The sequence below is a fragment of the Corvus brachyrhynchos genome, unplaced genomic scaffold, assembly GCF_000691975.1.
Source record: "Corvus brachyrhynchos isolate BGI_N302 unplaced genomic scaffold, ASM69197v1 scaffold106, whole genome shotgun sequence".
In the NCBI taxonomy this organism is placed as follows: domain Eukaryota; kingdom Metazoa; phylum Chordata; class Aves; order Passeriformes; family Corvidae; genus Corvus; species Corvus brachyrhynchos.
The window spans coordinates 1631773-1649836 of NW_008238834.1; the positions used below are offsets into that span (position 1 = coordinate 1631773).

Here is an 18064-nt window from a genome sequence, read left to right on the forward strand (position 1 = left end):
GGGATCATTACAGATGCTCTGCCTTCATTACGGAAAAAAAGCCGGCGCGCAGAGAACTGCCGGGCTGGTGAGAGCGCACCCTAAGGGACATGGGGGCTCGCCTTCCAGCAGCAAACCTGTGCGCTCCTGAAGGCAGCTGGGGAGTCGCGGGTCAGTCAGGGGAAAGCAGGAACTGCCCAAAGAACGCGGGCAGAAACAATTTTGTGAGGGGGAGACAGTATTTCTGAAGGGGAAGGTCATCTCTAAGCCTCCGGCCACTAGCCCCCCAAAACCACAAAAGAGACAGGGAGTAGCCTCACATGAGTGAAATTATCCTGGTGGTGTTTTTCCGTCTCCTTGTTTCAAACCTCACAATTGTGCCTGTAAATCTTCCAGCTGCAGTCAAGGGACTGAAAAGAAAAAATGGCAAATGCTGTGATTCTCCTGATATGTGCCCATCACTGGAACCTTGGCTCCAAAATAGTGAGTACAGGGAAACGGGCAAAATCAAAGGGTCAGTGATGCTGCAACCTCTCTGACTTTTTTCCCCCAACAGTCCAGCTTTAGTGTAAATGATGACAAGAGCTACCCTTAAAAAACTGACCTGAGGCTAAGTCTCCACCGGAAACCTCTGCCTGTGGAACCACATTGGTTTAAGCAGTGACATTTTTATTCCTGTTTTTTATTCCTGGTAAATCCCTAGAGCAGGATTAGCTGTACTAGAAAAAGTTCCTGTGAAGGAGTGATGGCAGGCGAGTTAACAGGCAGTAGTTTCCACTCACTAGCAGTGCCTGGGGCAGCCTTAGCTCAGCCTCAGTGCCCTTTCCTCCTGACCCTCCTCCCTCTGAAGCACAGCCCTTGAGCTGTGGCTGTGCTGCTGGGCTCTGCGGCTGCGCTGGCTCAGCCCTCCTGCTACAGAGACCCTTCATCATCACCCTTGCCTGTAAGATCCCTTACACAGCAACAGCCCAGTATTTCCAAGAATACGCTTTTACTGGCAATAGTACTAGTTACAAGTGCTGCAAGGTAATTTGCCATGACTCCCACACCAATCTTTCCTCTCGTAAGATCTACAATAGTAAAAAATACTCAGTAGGTGGAAAAATTCCATCATAGAGGAGGGAGAAAGGCTCTGTGCACCTGAGTCATTCCTTGTGCCTTAAAGATGAAGGACTGGAGTAACTACATGGGAAGCCACTTCCCAATTTCATTATCCTTGGCTGCACGGTAGATATCATAGCTCTAACATTTAAATAAGTTACATGGATGCTGAGAGAGGATGACCCATGACCCACAAATGTTGAGAAGTGATTTTTTGGCCCCTGAGAGGAAAAAAACCCAGATTACTAATTAAGGTAAATAGTAGCTTTATTTCTAGCTTTCCCAGTTGCTCCAGGGACATTCAGGACTGTCAGTGAATTGGAAAAAAAATCAATAACTAATTGAGAAGTAAACATTTGCTGTTACAGGTCATCCCCTGCAACCTCAAGCCACAGAGGAGGAACCCTCTTCTTGTAAAATTTCAGTCCCTCAGTCTGGTTTAAGACATTGACAGGATTTTAGTATGACCACTTCCACCTCCCACATGGTAGATCTGAGGGAGGATAGAAACCCTGCAAGTATCCTGCTAGAACCCCTCACAACAGTGCCTGGAAATAGACAATATAAATTCCCCAGAGCTCTGTGAGTGCCCGGGACACCTTCCTTGCTCCAGCCTTGCTCCAGCCCTGCTCGTGCCTCCTAAGAATCACTTTCTAGAAATACTGGAAGTGGTTTCCTCACTAGCAGTGAATGTTTTGAGGATGCCATGGGCATGTGGGCAGAGCTGGACCTATCCTGGATGAGACAGCACCAGGACAGCCTTCAGAGGTGCCTCTTCCAGAGGCACACCTATGGGTGCAACTCTCCTTTCGTGGAGTACATGCCACTGATCTCATAACTGTAAAATGACTTTTTACCACTGCCACTGTCGTAGTTACCATTGCTGGCTGCCCTCCCAGGCAGGCAGAGGGATGTGCCCCTGACCTCATCAGGGAGCTTCTCCCATTGCAGAGCATTCACAACTGTCCCATGTGTGGAGGCTAAGGAGAAGGAGAACGGACTCCACTTTTCCACCCCTCACTTAGCAGCTGCAGTAAAAGGTGGACCGACCCAGTCTGTGAGAAAAACTTTCTCACACAAGTTGCTTGTTTAACAGTGTTGGCTACTGCTGCTGTCTTCCATCCCCAAGCCTAACAGGGAAAAACCCCTGGGAAACCAGCTGCTGTTAGATGTGCAGCGGCTCCAGCAAGGGGCCCAGGTCAGTGACAGTGGTAGTAACACGCCAGGAGTCCTGGAGCCGGGGTACAGCTGTCAGCACAAGAGGTGGGTGCCAAAATTACACCAGCACCTCATTAACCTGGAGAGGCAGCTCTGTGCAGCAGAGGAGGCAGGGATGGCCGAGGAGGAAGAGGCCAGGCTGCTGCTCAGATGTCAAAGCACAGGCAGTAATTGACAGCTACATGCTGGCAGGCAGCAGTGAGGGAGAAATCTCTATACTTGTCCTCCCAACATGAGGAAAGAGCCGCATGGTTCTCTAACAAGCTCATTTCGGAATCGTCTTCCTTTTCATGTGCGTAATAGCTACCAGCAGCATCTCCTGTCAATTGCTGACAAAGGATCCCACCTGGCACTGTGCAGATGCTGCCTCATGAACAACAGGCCACCAGGAGAGAGGTGTTGAGCGTTGGAAGATTTATAGGTATCAAATTCTTCTTTCTAAAAGAGAAAAAATGTGGGTAGCAAGAACAAAAAGGATGAGAATAGCAAAAACAAAGACAGGGAGGAAAACCTGCTGTGAGGAAATACAAGAGGAATAAACTTACAGGAAAGAAGTCAGTGGCCCAACCAGACTGGTGTAGTGAGTCTGGTCCCCTCTTTTGCTTTTAAACTATGTCAGGACTTTCAGTAATGGATACTGCCTTCAGATGGAGGTCTGAATTTGCACAGATAGTTCCTACAATTCCTTTTAACTCATAAGATTTCCTAGTTGTCATTTCCCTTCCTCCAGGAAGGGCCAGTAGCTAAGAGAAAAGACCCATGCAGTGGTATTTTGCTCAGGTACTTCTCAATCCTTCCTTTGTATCAGTGTAATTTCCAAAGGTGCTTTTCCTTGCCTCTAATGTCAGTAAGCATGGATGTCGGGTAGCACTGTGTCTATGACCACAGACACTGCTCTACAATTTGTCTTCATTTTTCACCTTTTTGTTTTGTGGAGGCACAGCTTCTCTTGCTCACCTGGTGGACTGAGTCATCTGACATTACATTTGCACTTTCCCAGAGGCCAGCAGGCTTCAGCTACTAAGCCATCATCATCCAGCCTCCCCCTATGGGCATAATATGCTAATTTATACCTACAATCAAGCATCTGTGATACCATTTGTGCTGCAGATACTTTGGAGGGAATTGATGGTTATTCAGATCTTGTGTTAACTGAGGAAAAACTGATTTATTTCCCCACTGAGTGGAGCAGTTACTAAAACCAGTGTGGATGAACTCTGCTTTTTCAATGTGTCTTGGCTGCATGCTAATAGTTCGGAGTCTAGGTGACTCATTCATTGGAGAAACTTTGCTCTCTGAATTATTCACTTATTCAGCCTACTAAGCCAGATAATAGGAAATGGCAGAACCTTTCCTCATGTCTCAGAGGGTATATTAATATCCTTTAAACATTCATACTCTGACCAAATATATACATTTCAAGACTTATTTTTGCGTGTGTTCTTTTTCTGTAGTTGATTTGATATTCTTTTATTCTAACTTGTACCATGCACATTTGGCTGGGAATAGAGCCATACTTCCACACAAAGAAAGAAGATGGGCTCCCTTTTTTACACAGGCATTTTATGTGTGAAGATGCTCAGCATTTATCCCCTATGATGGGAACCACCACCGCCTCTTTCCTGTCCTACAGTCATTGTCTATTTCTAAAGTCACTCCAACTTTATTTTAAAGCACAAACAACTCTATGTGAGTGAATTCATCATCATTTACATAAATTACAGTAGTTTTTCTCTGAGATAAAATCCAAGATACACATTACTTCTTGTGTGTATTCAAAGCAGATTTCATGACACCTTTCTAGCTGTCTACCTTTTCCCTCACACTGATTCTCCATTTCAAATTCACCTCCTGCCTTACAGGCCTTTGCTCTGGCAGGGCCAGGCCACCCAAAGTGCAGACCCCTTCTGCCTGCTCTCATTTTCCTAAGGTCCCTGGCCCTCTGTCTGTTTTACTTCCCATTGAAGCCAAAAAGGCAGATAAACCTACTTCTGTCCTTTTCACACCTTCTTCTGTGCTGATCCCCCCTCGTGGAGCACAATCTCCCCACCACCACACTGGTCACTCACTGTGTCCCCAAGCTGTGCCCAGCTCCTCCAGCAAAGATGAACCACCAAAATCATGGCATCATGGAGATTCAAGACGCAAAGGTGAGCAAAGTTCTAGAAGGCCCTGCATGCTGAGAGGGATTTTAGCATTGCTTTTGCCCTTATCTATATATCACCACATAATTATTTATTACCATAAATTCTATTAACGAGGAACAATACTGAGTCCAACAACAGACAGACAAGATAGGTGTGATCCACCATCCTAGACCCCTCTTCAAGATTCACTTCTTCCAGAATCCCTGAAGGCTGATAAGGAGTCGCAGATGGCTGAGATGCTTTTGGTGCACTAATTTCATTTCATTCTGTTGCCCATCAAGGCTGGTAATCACTGTTCAGGCAAGGACCAGATCATTCTGTGATTATAAAGCACCTAGCACAGCTAAATCTCAGTCCAGCTTGTCTGTCAGCCTCCAGTTACGCAAAGCATGATAATATCTGATTGCATGCCTCTCCATTTGTCCCTCCCTTGGGGCTTCCAGTATGAGAAAGTCAATCAGGGACCAAGTCATCCTGTGCATTGTCTTTTGCAACAGACTCCTGTCCCAAGTTCCTCTACAAAATTAATATAACATGATAATATGTAGAAAGTCTTCACTCAGACTTCCTTCTTATCCATTTATTCTTACAATAGAAACTTAGCAAGGTCACATATAATGATAGTAATAATGGGATTAGGGGTAATTTAGAACATATATAAGGACAGTTTCTGATCACAATAAGGTGAAACACCTCTTTTCTCCTGCTGAGGCCTATTTGCCCTGAGTCATTATTTATCTCTGGCTCTTCACAACCCTGCTGTGCTAATACTGTTTCAACAGAGATTTTTAACATTTAATGAAGGCATTATGTTAGATTTTAACCAACTGATTGTAGTATTCTGCATAGCTGAACCTTATTTTTCCCCTTCACTTTTTTTCAGGTGAAGCATTACATTTCATTTCAACCAAGTTGGTCTCTGAGTAGACCAGATTTAAATATCTGCAAACTTGCTTGCATTTTCTTCATCTAGGGATAATAAAGCAGCACATGAAAGCTGTGTTTCTGAAGTTTAGTGCTGAACAACACATTGGAAAAAAAATATGGTCAGTGATGGGTGAGAGAAAGAAATTACACAAGGAGTGCTATTTTGAGAAGAATTAACACTTTCAAGAATAGGAAGCCCACAGGGGCTGAGTGTGGCCTGTGAATATGAGCATGGGAGAGACCCAAAGTAATTCCTTCTTGCACAGCCAATGTAAGCCATAGAAATACCCTTGGTGTGTGGTTGCACCTTGTAGGGTCAAGAAGCAGTGAAAATCCAATGCATACAGACACCAGCAGAACCTGAAAGAAGAAAAAACTTCTCCCTCAGAGATATCCAGAGTCCTATGGGTCCATCGTACTGTACTATCTATGCCATCCCTTTGCAGCAGATGAATAAGGAAGGGAGAGTGTTAAATTTCCTGGCATCTATTTTAACACATCTTCCATTCTGGGACCTTAATTATATCCAGGTGGTGTCCAGGTGCAGTTGTCTGGACTATCTCCATTGGGCACATTTGCTTATAGAATAGTCTGGTTAGAGGCTTTTTTGTTTTAGAAAAATGTGTTCTCCTGGCCATTCATTATGGGCTTGCACTCTTCCCAAATTTTCCCTATGTCCCCAAACTGAAAAATAGCTAATCAAAGCCATAAATAAAAGAAATCCACTTTGACAACTGAGAACACTCCTAACTAAGTTTATACAATACACTAGGCATCACTGATTATTCCAAAATCCACAGCAAGGGCATATTTTAAAGAGTGCAATATTATTTCTGAGATGAATACAGTTTGTGCTTTTTCTTTTTGTACTTGAGACCACCAAATCTCACCATGAAATCTAAAATATACCCTGGACTTTATGAAGCAGTAATATGAGAAGAAAGAAAGCTATAATAATCAAAAATGATGGCACCAATATACAAGAAGAACTTGAGGAAAAAAAGAAAGAACAACATTTTTGGGAGGCAAAATAATTTTCCAATGATCAGACACTAAATTTCACCACCAGATTTGATTATGCCCAACAATCTCACTAAGATTGTTCATGAACTAAGTGCTGTCAAAATTTTATTATGGCAAACTGTGACAGCCTAGATGTGGGTTAGCAAACAAATGCTTCTAATGGTAATATGGTCTGACAATATCATTAACTGAGAGGACCAACAAATATCCTCATCCTCAGCAACCTTCATTCAGAAGATCACAGTCTGGACTTGATTTGGTTCATATCTGAGGCACTATAAAAGACAGATGATTAAAGAAAATATCTTTTAAGGAGTTATTACAAACTGGCTCGGCTTAAATTAAATGTGAAACACAGCAAAAAGAAAGTTTCATAAGTAAAGTCATTAATTTGAAAGAACAAAAGTGCAGGTAAGTCAGCCAAACTAAATATTGAATGTAAAGAAAATGTTCAGCTTCCCTAAGACAAAGATGACCAGCATGCTAGAATAGGAAGGATGAGATAATATCCTGCCTTAAATTAGAAAAGCTTTGCCACAAGATTTTTCAAGTCTGTTAGCAAGTCTCTTTGATAAAGTAATAAGGTTGTAGACAGTGCTGTAGGACTGGGGAACAAGGGTATGACCTTCAATTAAGAAGGTGAAAAAATTGACCCATATTTACAGGTCTATTAGAGTCACTTGAATAGCTTGCTAGGTTTTAAAATAGCATTCTGTGGGGAGTCTAATTAATGATGCAGAGGTAAAAGCAATATGGGATAAAATGCAACATGGGTTTACTAAAGGTAGACCTTGCCAGATTCACTTAATGTCCTTTTTTGAAAAGGGAACTATGAGGGCAGCAGGGGAGGTATTTCTAGTAAAAATAGGGAAGCATTCATGTCTTTGTATGAGGCCCAGGTGATACCATATGGAAAACTGCTACAATCCTGGTCACCCATGTTTCAGGGAGATGCCTTCCAGCTGGAAGAGGCACAGAGAGGTCAGTGGGAAGGTTAGGAAAATGGATGTGAGATGTCTGGCTGTTCAGCCTAACAAAGGCTGGCTGACTGGGGATATGTCTGCGAGAAGCAGCCTGGGGAAAAGAGACTCAGCTAAAATAAAAAGCACTGGCACAGAACCTATACATACAAAGTGGTCAAAAGTAAATTCAGGCTGGAAGCAAAACGAGCTGCAAAAGCTTTGCAGCCCAAGCAAATGTTTCCAAGAAGAGTTGTGGCACAGAAAGCTAACTACAACTCAGGCTGAGACGCAGGTATGTGAGAAAGGATGGCCCAACAAAGGGACCAGAATGTCACTTTGAAGACTCTCAGTGAAGATTTCCTCAGTTCCCACTCAATGATTTTCAGATAATTGCTATGATTTTACATAAAACACATGCTCTGAACCAACTTTCAAATCAAATTATTCAAATTAGTTCATGTTAAGAAACTAGCACAAAACTAGCATTGCTATTAATTTTGCTGGTGGCAGGAGTTGCTGCTGGCTGCTGACAGGATCCACTTGGCCACTGGAAACCCTTGTCTCGTTCTGATGGGACAGGGTGTGAGGGGGAGGTAAGTGTCACACTGTGGTGGACCCCATTTTACTGCCTCAGAAACATTCCCTTCCATTTAAAATCTGTCTTGCTTTAGAAGTCTTTCACACAGGAAAACAATTGTGGATTGTAGCACTCTACTTCCTCTGCTTTCACTTCCTCGGAGAATCAAAACTGACACACAGAAAGAAATTTCTAAAAAAAAGTAAAACCTGTTAACTTGTTCACACATTTAAAGTGTTCTCAAGAACTGAATGACCGTCACGGGTCACCTCCAACCAAAATTATTCTGCAGTTACATGAAGTGGTGCTACAGGCCTTGTCAACCTCTTCTCCCAGCTGACCCCTCTCACAGAAGCTGGAAACAGTGTGGAGCAGAAAGGCTCTGTTCAGTGCCAGGTACAGTCTACCTACAAGGGTGACACTGCAAGACCATGCTGTAAGAAAACTGCTCACATCATCACCAAACTCATGAATGTTTGAGGGGAAAAAATTAAACTTTGGGTGACAGTAATTTCAGTGGCATTGAACACTTTGAGAGGGACATAATATGTAACCGAGTCAGCTTTGAAACCTGCTGGATTTCACAAACTCTGCTGCATGAGGAAGGCTTAATTTTTTTAAATGTCTGAGGGCCTGCAAATCTGCAGCTAAGCTGCGTTAAAGGTTTAAAGACCATTTATTATTTTCTACTGATCTAAAATCCTTAAATCACCTTAAACTCTTAGCTCATCTAAGATCTTAAAATAGAAGAACATAAGCTCCCTGTGTCACTGTATCAAACATTAATCTGATCAATATTTACTAAACTTATGCAGATAAAAGTCTAAACTTTATATTATTAAAAAGTTGTGAGGTTTTAGAACTGTCATGACTAAATGTGGCTCTCAGCCGACTTTGCAAAGGCAGTCTGCGTTCATGTGAACTTTCACGCTTCAGAGATAGTTTATTCTCTGTATTGCACACATCCCTTTAATTTGGGGACCCCTCTTTATCATTTATGAGGTAGGGAGCCACTATAATAAGGAATAATCAAATTATACCATACCAATTTTGTCTGTATGACTAAGGAATGCATCCCACAATATTTGTATGGATAACTGCGCTCCATCATTTTGTTGTCCTTCAGCAGGGTTTCAGTCACATATTGCACAATAATCACAAATATTGCGAAATATAAACAGGCTTGCAGCTAATCTTTTGATTTATTCTTCAGATCTTGTAGAATCATTAAGGTTGGAACGGACCTCCAAGATCATTAAGTCCAACCTTTGACCAAACACAATCATGTCAGCTAAAGCATACCACAAAGTGCCACATCTACCCATTTTTTTGAACACTTTCAGGGATGGTGACTCCACCACTTCCCTGGTGAGCCTCTTATCATGCTTAACCACTCTTTCGGTGAAGTTTTTTCTTAATATCCAGTGTGAGCCTCCCCTGGTGCAAATTGAGGCCATTTCCCCTCGTTCCATCCTTAGTTGCCTGGAAGAAGAGGCCAACACCCACCTTGCCACTGCCTCCTTTCAGGTAGTTGTAAGAGCAATAAGGTCTCCCCTGAGCCTCCTTTTCTCTTCCCTCATTTCCAGAGAAACTTAACTTTCCCTATTCAGTGTTAAGTAGTCTCTTACTTCCCTCTATCACATCCTTTGTTGTAAATAAAGGGTAGTTTTGCTTTTTCTTTCTGTTCCCCTAACAAAACCACAAAGATGGAAAGAGAACTTTGCTTTCCCCAGCACTGAGGAGATGTCCAGAGTAGTTCAAGATGAGAGTAATAAAATAAGGAAAGAAAACAGGCTTTAAAGGACTAGCAGCTCCTGTTACTGGGGCCTTGAACATTACAGTGGAGAGGGAATTAACAGCTCAGCAGAGAAAATGGGCTGCAGCACCTTCATATAGCCCAGAAGTGTAGGGGTGATGGGGCAGCCTAAGGACCCAGCCAAAGTGTGTGCCCTCGATGTTTGTCATTCTATGCAAAGATAATTTAGAATTGGAGACCCTGCAGGCTGGGCCATCCAGGTGCCTGTGCTCAGGGTACTCAGCTCTGGAAACGTGCTTCCTTTGGTTCTCTGTTGCCCACCTCACACCTCTGCCCTCCTCTCTCCAGGGCAGGGCACGGCTTTCAAATTCTCCTCACAGCTGTGGAGCTGTGGAGCTTTTTGCCTCTTAGAAAAGCTAAATTGGAGGCCAAGTACCCTGACTGACAGCAAAGCACAGCTGATGGCAAGAGCCACCAGGCAGCCACTTCTCTTTGCAGTCTGCTGCCCCACCTCAGGCTCAGCCAGAAGCCCTTCAGGTGCCACAGCGGCAGCTTCCCCTTCAATTAATAAATCTGAACCGGGAAGAGCCATGGAGAGGCAGGAATTATCCAGGGCAGTCAAAGGGGACAAGGCAAAGGCTAATGGCCTGAAGCAAGAAAGAAAGGCAATCCAAGATGAAAAGATCTTAACAGCAAGGTCCGTCAGAAGGCACCCACAAGAACTCTTAGAATGGTTATTTTTGCTTTGGGAGGATCAGGGGAAGGAAGGAGAGGAGACAACTGCTTCAAGTCCAAGAAATAAACAAACACACTCCAGGAATACTAATCACTACAGAAACACTTCAAGTTGCTCCACTGAGGGTGAAGTAGTCCCCTCTCCGCAACCTGGCCAGAAATCTGTAATATTATCAGCAGTGCAAAAGTTCAGTTCACACTTTTACCTCTGTGCAAAGCTGACATGTCATAAATGAGGAAAAAAGCGCCCATTTTTTAATGGGCAGCCTAGTAAACTGCACCCATGTTACTAGCATCCTTTTTTAAAGGATCTAGAAAATTTGGAGGGGAAAAGAAAAAAAATAAGTACTCTATTTAAACTCTCAGAGCTTTTCCAGCCCAGAACTGGATATAGCGCAGCACTGAATAGCACTTGTCCTTCTGCTGGTTCCCTTTCTCATGAAAAATACATCCAAAGAAATCTGCTACATCTCTCTATGGTAATTGATTCACTCAGATCCCTTCTAACATCTAAGAAACTGTGTGAGATGAGACACTCAAATATGGCTCAAGGTCTTTACCAGAACCAGAGGTGTATTTTGCCTGTTTGCTGTTTTAGTAGGCAAGTAACTACTCCTCCTCACATCCCCCATTTGGTTCAGGTTTCCTACCTGTACAGATATGCCATCCCACGTTACCACGGAGCAACAAATCTCTGACTTCACAAGAAATAACTTGCACAAGGGCTAGGGCCTAAGCTCTGGACATGGGAAGAATCTCAGAAAGATAAGAAATCCCCACTTTGCTTCAGTTTTGATTTAAACTCTTCTTTCTTCAGTCTCTTATATGCACAGATTCAAGTAGCAAGGAAGACTTAAATCTGCATGCTAGATGGGAAGAATATTGAAAAATATAGTACTGCCATTCCTTACCAAGCAAAAAACTTACAGGCCTTTACACCCAGGTTCTCAAAGCACTCTAATTTCAGTACCTCCAGCATGGTAAAGAGGAGGGATACAACACCAGGTGCAAGGCTGTAAGAAGAGGTGAGTCAGAGGCCAGTGCAATTTGCTCTCATTATACCTGATGTATAATAATGAAAAAATTATATTGTGACATTAACTAGTGTGCACAACCCAGCAATAGAGAACAGAAAAAGACACTGTGTCAGTATAACAGCACAAAAGTCAGGCGGTGAGTTAACCTGAGATGGCATTAGTAGGACAAGCTGAAAACTGATTGATCTGCATACACTGGAATTTATTACAGAAATAGAATACAAGTAATATAAACCCTTAAACTTCAGAAGCCATACCCATTGACTTCCTTGGCTTTTTTGCAGAAACTAATATGGCTCATGTCCTGTAAAGAAGGCATTTGTACTGACATACTCTCTTTATACACACTTGAGGATTGACTCTACTTGCAGTCATTTGTCAAAAGCAGCAGAACCAGTTGAACGTAAATGTCCCGGCAGGCAACTCCACAAATTTTAACAGTTACAAACAGTTTCCCATGTACAAGCAGTTCAAGACAGAGTTAAAGTTGCTCAGACCTTTAGAATGCCAGGGAAAGCATTAGAACCAAGATCTGTCTTACTGGGGAAGTTCTCCATCCCCAAAAACCCGGCTGAGCAGACCCCCTTGAAGTTGTCCACTGTACAGATCAGACAAAGGCCTACTCTATTGTTGTATGGCACAACTTGGCTGTCTCAGTAAATCTCCAATGACTTTAGCAGAGCTAAAGCTCTGATCCATAGGAATTGACTGAGAAACATATTCAAGTACTCATATCCAAAGCTGCAGTTCCATTGGTAGTTGAAGATAACCCAAAAGTAAGCTGCTGACAAAGGGCAGCAAGAAGGGCAGGAGAGATGGACTTCTCCAGCCCACAGGCAGTCTAGCTTAAATAGCTTAATGAGAAAAAAACCTTTTATATCAGAAGAGAGGGCACTTTTTTCCAACAAGCCAATGCTGAGGACCTGCTTTCAGCTTGCTGTGACCCTCTCTCTTTTTCCATTGGTGACATAAGGCTCTGCTTTAAATTCTGAGCACAGGATGATTTCTATGCAGAGCAACTTAGGAAGAAGTTCTGTGCTGACTTATGATTATCTGTGTGACTAAAGTCTTCCTTTCTTTGCCAAGGTAATAAGCCCTTCCCCTAATCTTTTGTGCAGCAGAGTAAATATTAGATGTAATACAGCAGATCTGGTGGCAGTTTTAGCAGAAAGGTGCTGGTGTCATATCATGTAGGATTGTACATATAAATGGCACCTTTTGAAAAACCCACGGATCTGCAGGGTTTAAAAATACCGTGTAGCACCAGTGACATCTGCAGGAACATGCTGGTTGGAACAGCGAGAGGAAAAAAAAAGCCAAAATGAGGCTTCTGTGAGAAACTGCTGTAAGAAAAGCCAGGAGATGTACTCACAGTGCCTGACTCCTTGGCGTATTTAAGATAAAAATTTTGGGCAGAGTTGTTTAGCAAGAAGAGAAAGTAAATGAACAAGTATACACACAAGTGAAAATCAGAGCACTGTGCCAACACTTAAAGGCAAGAAAGTTTGCTCCAGCTTGACATACAGTAGCCAGATCCTGAAAAAAAAGAGAGGAAAAGTCTTGAGGACAATTCCTAGTGATTACCAGTGATATAAGAAGCAGTCTGCCTTTTCCACCTCCCCTTTTGCATGGTAAAACACTGAACTTCGCCTTCATCTTCTCTCATTACATGATGCTGTTCCACTTTTGCCACACAAGAATCCAGCCACTCCGCTTTATACCAGTTTACCCTATTTACACTAGGAAAGTTGTTTCTAATGCACATCATTAACACTGCTGCTAAAACATTGTATTTAAAATAAATGCATGCAGGTAGAAAACAAAGGAAAATTTGGTTTTTCTGCTCAGGATTCATTTGTAGTGTTTCTTGGCTTAAAATTTTTTTTATGCTTAGTAGAACAGCTGTACAAATATGACCGGGGAACTGTTGGGCAAGGCACAGAGAAATATGTGCCACAGCAGATCTATAGACACTGCAAGAGTGTGGTTGAACATGAGCTACCTGATGCAAAATGGGAAACCTGGTAATACAAGAGTACAAGAAATGTGGTGACTCTGAAAGGAAAAAAAATGCATCACTGAAGGATATAAGTGACAGGAAGATTGATATAATGATAAAGTATTAGGATAGCACTGGTAAAAAAAAAAGTAAAGAGTGGGATCTGGAATTTTTTGGGGGGAAGAAAGCAAGAGATGCTTTGCCGGCAGAACTGAGAATCTTTCTGAGAGATGAGTGATATCACAGACTATGCTGCTTTGGATGACTTCAGTTCCCCCAGTATGGCTGGGGCAGAACATGACAGAACATGAGGTGACAAGCTGTGTCCAAGCCAAATCTCAGAAGTCCAATTAAAGCCTCAAAAAAATGCAGAAGACAGAGCTCAGAGCAGCCTACAGGCCCTCATGTATCTCAGGAGAGGACCACCCCAGTATAACAATGCTCCTAGGCCCAGGCTGATGTCAGGACTGGAGGTCCAGGGGAGGTCAAGTCATGGCATTTAAGTCCTACTGGGTGCCCACAAGGCCCTCACACAAACAGCAGTAAGACTTAATTGGTCTTGACTAAGGTTTCTCAGCAACAGGTCCCGCATCAGTTCTTTTTTTTTGAGCCCAAGGACAATTTTTTATGAAGGACTAAGCTGTTGTTTGGTAGTGAAACTAAAAAGCCACCTCTCCAAGGTCCAGACAAATTCCTCCTAAAAAGCATGGCACTTTCTTTTATTCAACTTTAGATTTTGGTCTTAGATGGACATCTGAATTTTGGTTTGTTTTATGGTTCCACAAGTCCAAGGGAGAAGTGAAATCTGCATCTGACAGTAGTATCAGATTTTCCCTCTAACCATCAGCCTTACTGATGCCTTTCATCAGCATGGATCCCAGGCCATGGTTTGCAGGACCTGCACTGACCATGGGTTCAGAGCAGGTATGGGAAGAATTTCATGCCATCAGCATGAAAGCATTACTTAGGTCAGTAATGCAGGTTACTTGTGCAACTTCCACAAGGACTCACAGTCTACAAGTCTCCTTGGTCTAAACCCTCCCCCGACTGTTCCAAGGGTTTCCACAGCCTGGCTGAAAGGTAAGGGGTACAGTGTACAGAGATCTTGTGAGACCCCAGCTGCAGTTCAGCATCCAGCTCTGGGGTCCCCCACATAAGAAGGGTATTGACCTGTTGAAGCAGGTCCAGAGGAGGGATACAAAGTTGATCAGAGGACTGGAACACCTTTCCTATGAAGACAGGCTGAGGGAGTTGGAGCTGTTCAGCCTGGAGAAGGTTGTTCAGCTCCAGGGAAACAGCCTTCCAGTACCTAAAGGAGGGCTACAAGAGAGCTGGAGAGGGACTTTTTATAAGGGCACGTAGTGACAGAACAAGGGGCAATGGCTTTAAACTGAAAGAGGGCAGGTTTAGATTAGATATTAAGAAGAAATTCAAGGATGATGAGGCACTGACACAGGTTTCCCAGAGAAGCTGTGGATGCCCAGTCCCTGGAAGTGTTCAAGGCCAGGTTGAATGGGGCTTTGAGCAATCCAGTCAAAGGTTTGTACCTGTCCCTGCCCAGGTACAAGTGATCTTAAAGGTCCCTTCCAATCCAAACCATAGCATCAATGCTGTGATTCTGTGCCTTTCTCTGCTGGAAATAATTTCTACATCAGAAGAATAAAGAGACTAACCTAGCCCCTCATCTAAACAAATCCATTTTGCTTTCCCACCAGTTTCTTTCTGACTCCTCTATCCTACTAACAATAGGTAAGGAAAAGAGAGGGAGATAAGACCAAATAGATTCACAAATTATTTCCCAGTACAGTTGCAAAGGCTGACAAAAATAAGCCAGAGGTATTACTGAAATGTCTGCTCACACCTCTAAAAGCAAGTTTGCACCAAGAAGCCCTGTCCAGTCAGTGTTTATTCTGATCACTCCTAACATGTCAAGTCAGCCCAAATGGAGGCAGCATTAAATGTTTCACTGCTCCTCAGAGCACCTAAGCCTGTCCTCCATATCTTGTATCAACTAACCTCAACTCGCTTTTCCTTGGCTTTGCACAGGGCACTGCTGCAGAATTCACAAGGCCTCAGTCAGCTTATAAATAAGCCTCTGTTGATACCAGCACTCAGCTCTTCTGGCCTGCACCAAAGAGTTGTGGCAGAGACCGGGGTGGTATGAGAAGAAAGCAAAAGATGTGAACAACAAAGAGGAAGAACAGAAAAAAATGTAACACGTCATAGATATAAGATTATGTGTCCTTGTCTACACATGGCAAGAGCTAAATTTCAAAGATATCTTTGATAAGCTAACTAGAATGAAATCTTTAACTCTGTATTGCTGACACAGTCAAAAGTATGTCTTATAAACTTTAAGGAGGATTTTCTCTGAAAGCTGACACAGACGGATCTGTTTGCACATGTTCAACACTACTGACTCTACAAGTGGCATTTTAAAAGAATGACAAAAACTTTGCAGATGAAAGACTGGTACATGCTGCACTTAAAGAAAATAGGTGGGTGTAGTGGCTCTTGTGTTTTGTGTTCTGGCATGCTTTGGAGATACATATATATATAGATATAGATATAGATATAGATATAGATATAGATATAGATATACTGACTTTTGGCAGTAATTACAAGCCCAACTCTCTGGCCAAAATCTTATAACAGATGCAAAACATGGGTCTTCAAAGTAGTTTCTATTGAATATCAGAGTTTTCATCACATATTTGAGAGACAATACTTCTTACATTGCTGAATACATGTGTAATTTGTATAAGTAGAAGAGTATAAATTATCATATAGTATAGCAAAATATGTAACTGTGATTAATGCTAATGCAGCCTAGAAGAATATTCAGAAGACTGTTAGGTAAAATATACTAATATACTGTATGAATATACAACAAAATAAAATGGACACCAAATACTTCTCACATTTCTTTAGTTTTCATTCTTCCATTTATTTCCCAGCCTTATACTTACTGACTATATGATGAAAAGAAATTATTTACACTTTAAAGTTACACCTGTTTATTTAGTAAGGAAGTTAGTACCTGGTAATTCCAGAGCCATGCAACTAAATAGCCCTTAACAGTATGGATAGTGTGTATTGAAAGAAGATCACCTCCAAGCTGTCTCAGCTCTCACCACACATACGACAGGCAGACATCAAGGTCAGCCGTTTTTCTGGCTCATGCAGAAGAACAAACACAGCCTTATACAGTGCGTAAGGAATATACCCATTAATCACAACCTCCAACTAAGAGCTTGCAACAGAAACAGAATGGGATTTTCCCCCTCAAGGAGTGAGAACAAATACTACTCTTCCCTGTGATCTCTCAAAACTACATCTGAAGAAGTCTGGTTTCTTGCAGAATAGTTGGGCATCCACAGCAGTGCTTTACACACCTGAATTCTCTACTGCTGTATCTGAGCAAATATAGCTAGTGATGGCCTTCTGCAGAGACCACATACATCCAAGTTTTTGAAAGTAGTCCCTATTTGCTTCTGTGGTCCAAAAACCTTTAGTGAAAGGAAGTAATCCTGCTATGTGCCTGACAACAAAGTCATAACTTCACTGGATGTTTCATATAGGCAAAAATCAGGTTCTGAATGCAGTGAAAATTGTTCAAAAGAAATAGAACAGAGAAGATTGCAAATTTAGAATACAATTGACCCTATGGGTAATACACAATTTATTGTATTTTTAACTAATGTCACCTGTGAACAAAAATATAAGCTGTACTGCAGTTGAAGAGAGCATCTTCAGCAATTAGAATTAAGATAATATGGGTAGACTACTAGGCAAAGTCAGACAGAGGCAATAGCCTTTAACTGGCCAATTAAAATAGCTGGGAAAAGTACACAAAACTTGGGCATGCACATTTGTCTGCAGGAAGACATTTCATGAAAGTTTTATTTAGACTTTCCAACTAGTTTAATCTCCTGAAACAGTCTAATTTCAAACAGTAGCTACTTACATCCCTCATCCAGCTCCTCTTGGACCTGCTTTTTTTTTCCTTCTAAAAAGAACCTGATCTCAATGTTGCAAACTTTTTGGGACATAGTATTTTCAGAAAAGCCATTCGAAATTTAACATGACAGAGAGGATAAAGAAATGGGTTCAAAGAGGAATTGATCCACAAAAGCCAAAAAGTTGCTTCATACAGGGAGCTATGGATGCACTTTCCTTGGCAGGCCCCACGGATAATCATTAATAAAGAGTATGGGGCCCAGCAAATGGCAAACACACATACAATTATGGCAAGGGTCTTCATTCTCTTCTTGTCCTGCTGCAGTTTTGATCTGGTCTTTGCACAGAAGGAAACAGGACAGTCATTTTCTGGGGTTATAGAATAGTCTCTGGATGGAGATGAGCAGTCAGTTACCAAAGACTCTTTCTTTGGTCTCATGGAGGAAGAAACACTGTCCTCTGCTTCTGACAAACGAGATGAAGCCCCTGGCCTCGGCAAGCCACAAAACCTCCAGGATAAGCTGCTCCTCCTTGGAGGCTCACAGTCCTGCACGCTGCCACGCCGCTGGCGCCTCTGGATGTTGTGGAAGATGTGCATGTTGAAGTAGGTCACCAAGAGCACGGGCGACAAGAACTACAGGGG

At 42.5% G+C, this 18064-nt stretch overlaps 1 protein-coding gene across 1 annotated transcript in view; it reads right to left on the reverse strand.

The window, feature by feature from the left end:
* Window positions 1-16687: 16687 nt before the first annotated feature.
* Window positions 16688-18064, reverse strand: part of LOC103618437 (histamine H3 receptor) — a 7293-nt gene continuing 5916 nt past the window's right edge. The window contains exon 3 of the mRNA XM_017738227.1: window positions 16688-18055. Coding sequence (XP_017593716.1) covers window positions 17471-18055 — 585 coding nt within the window. The 3' untranslated portion in view covers window positions 16688-17470. The remainder of the gene's footprint in view (window positions 18056-18064) is intronic.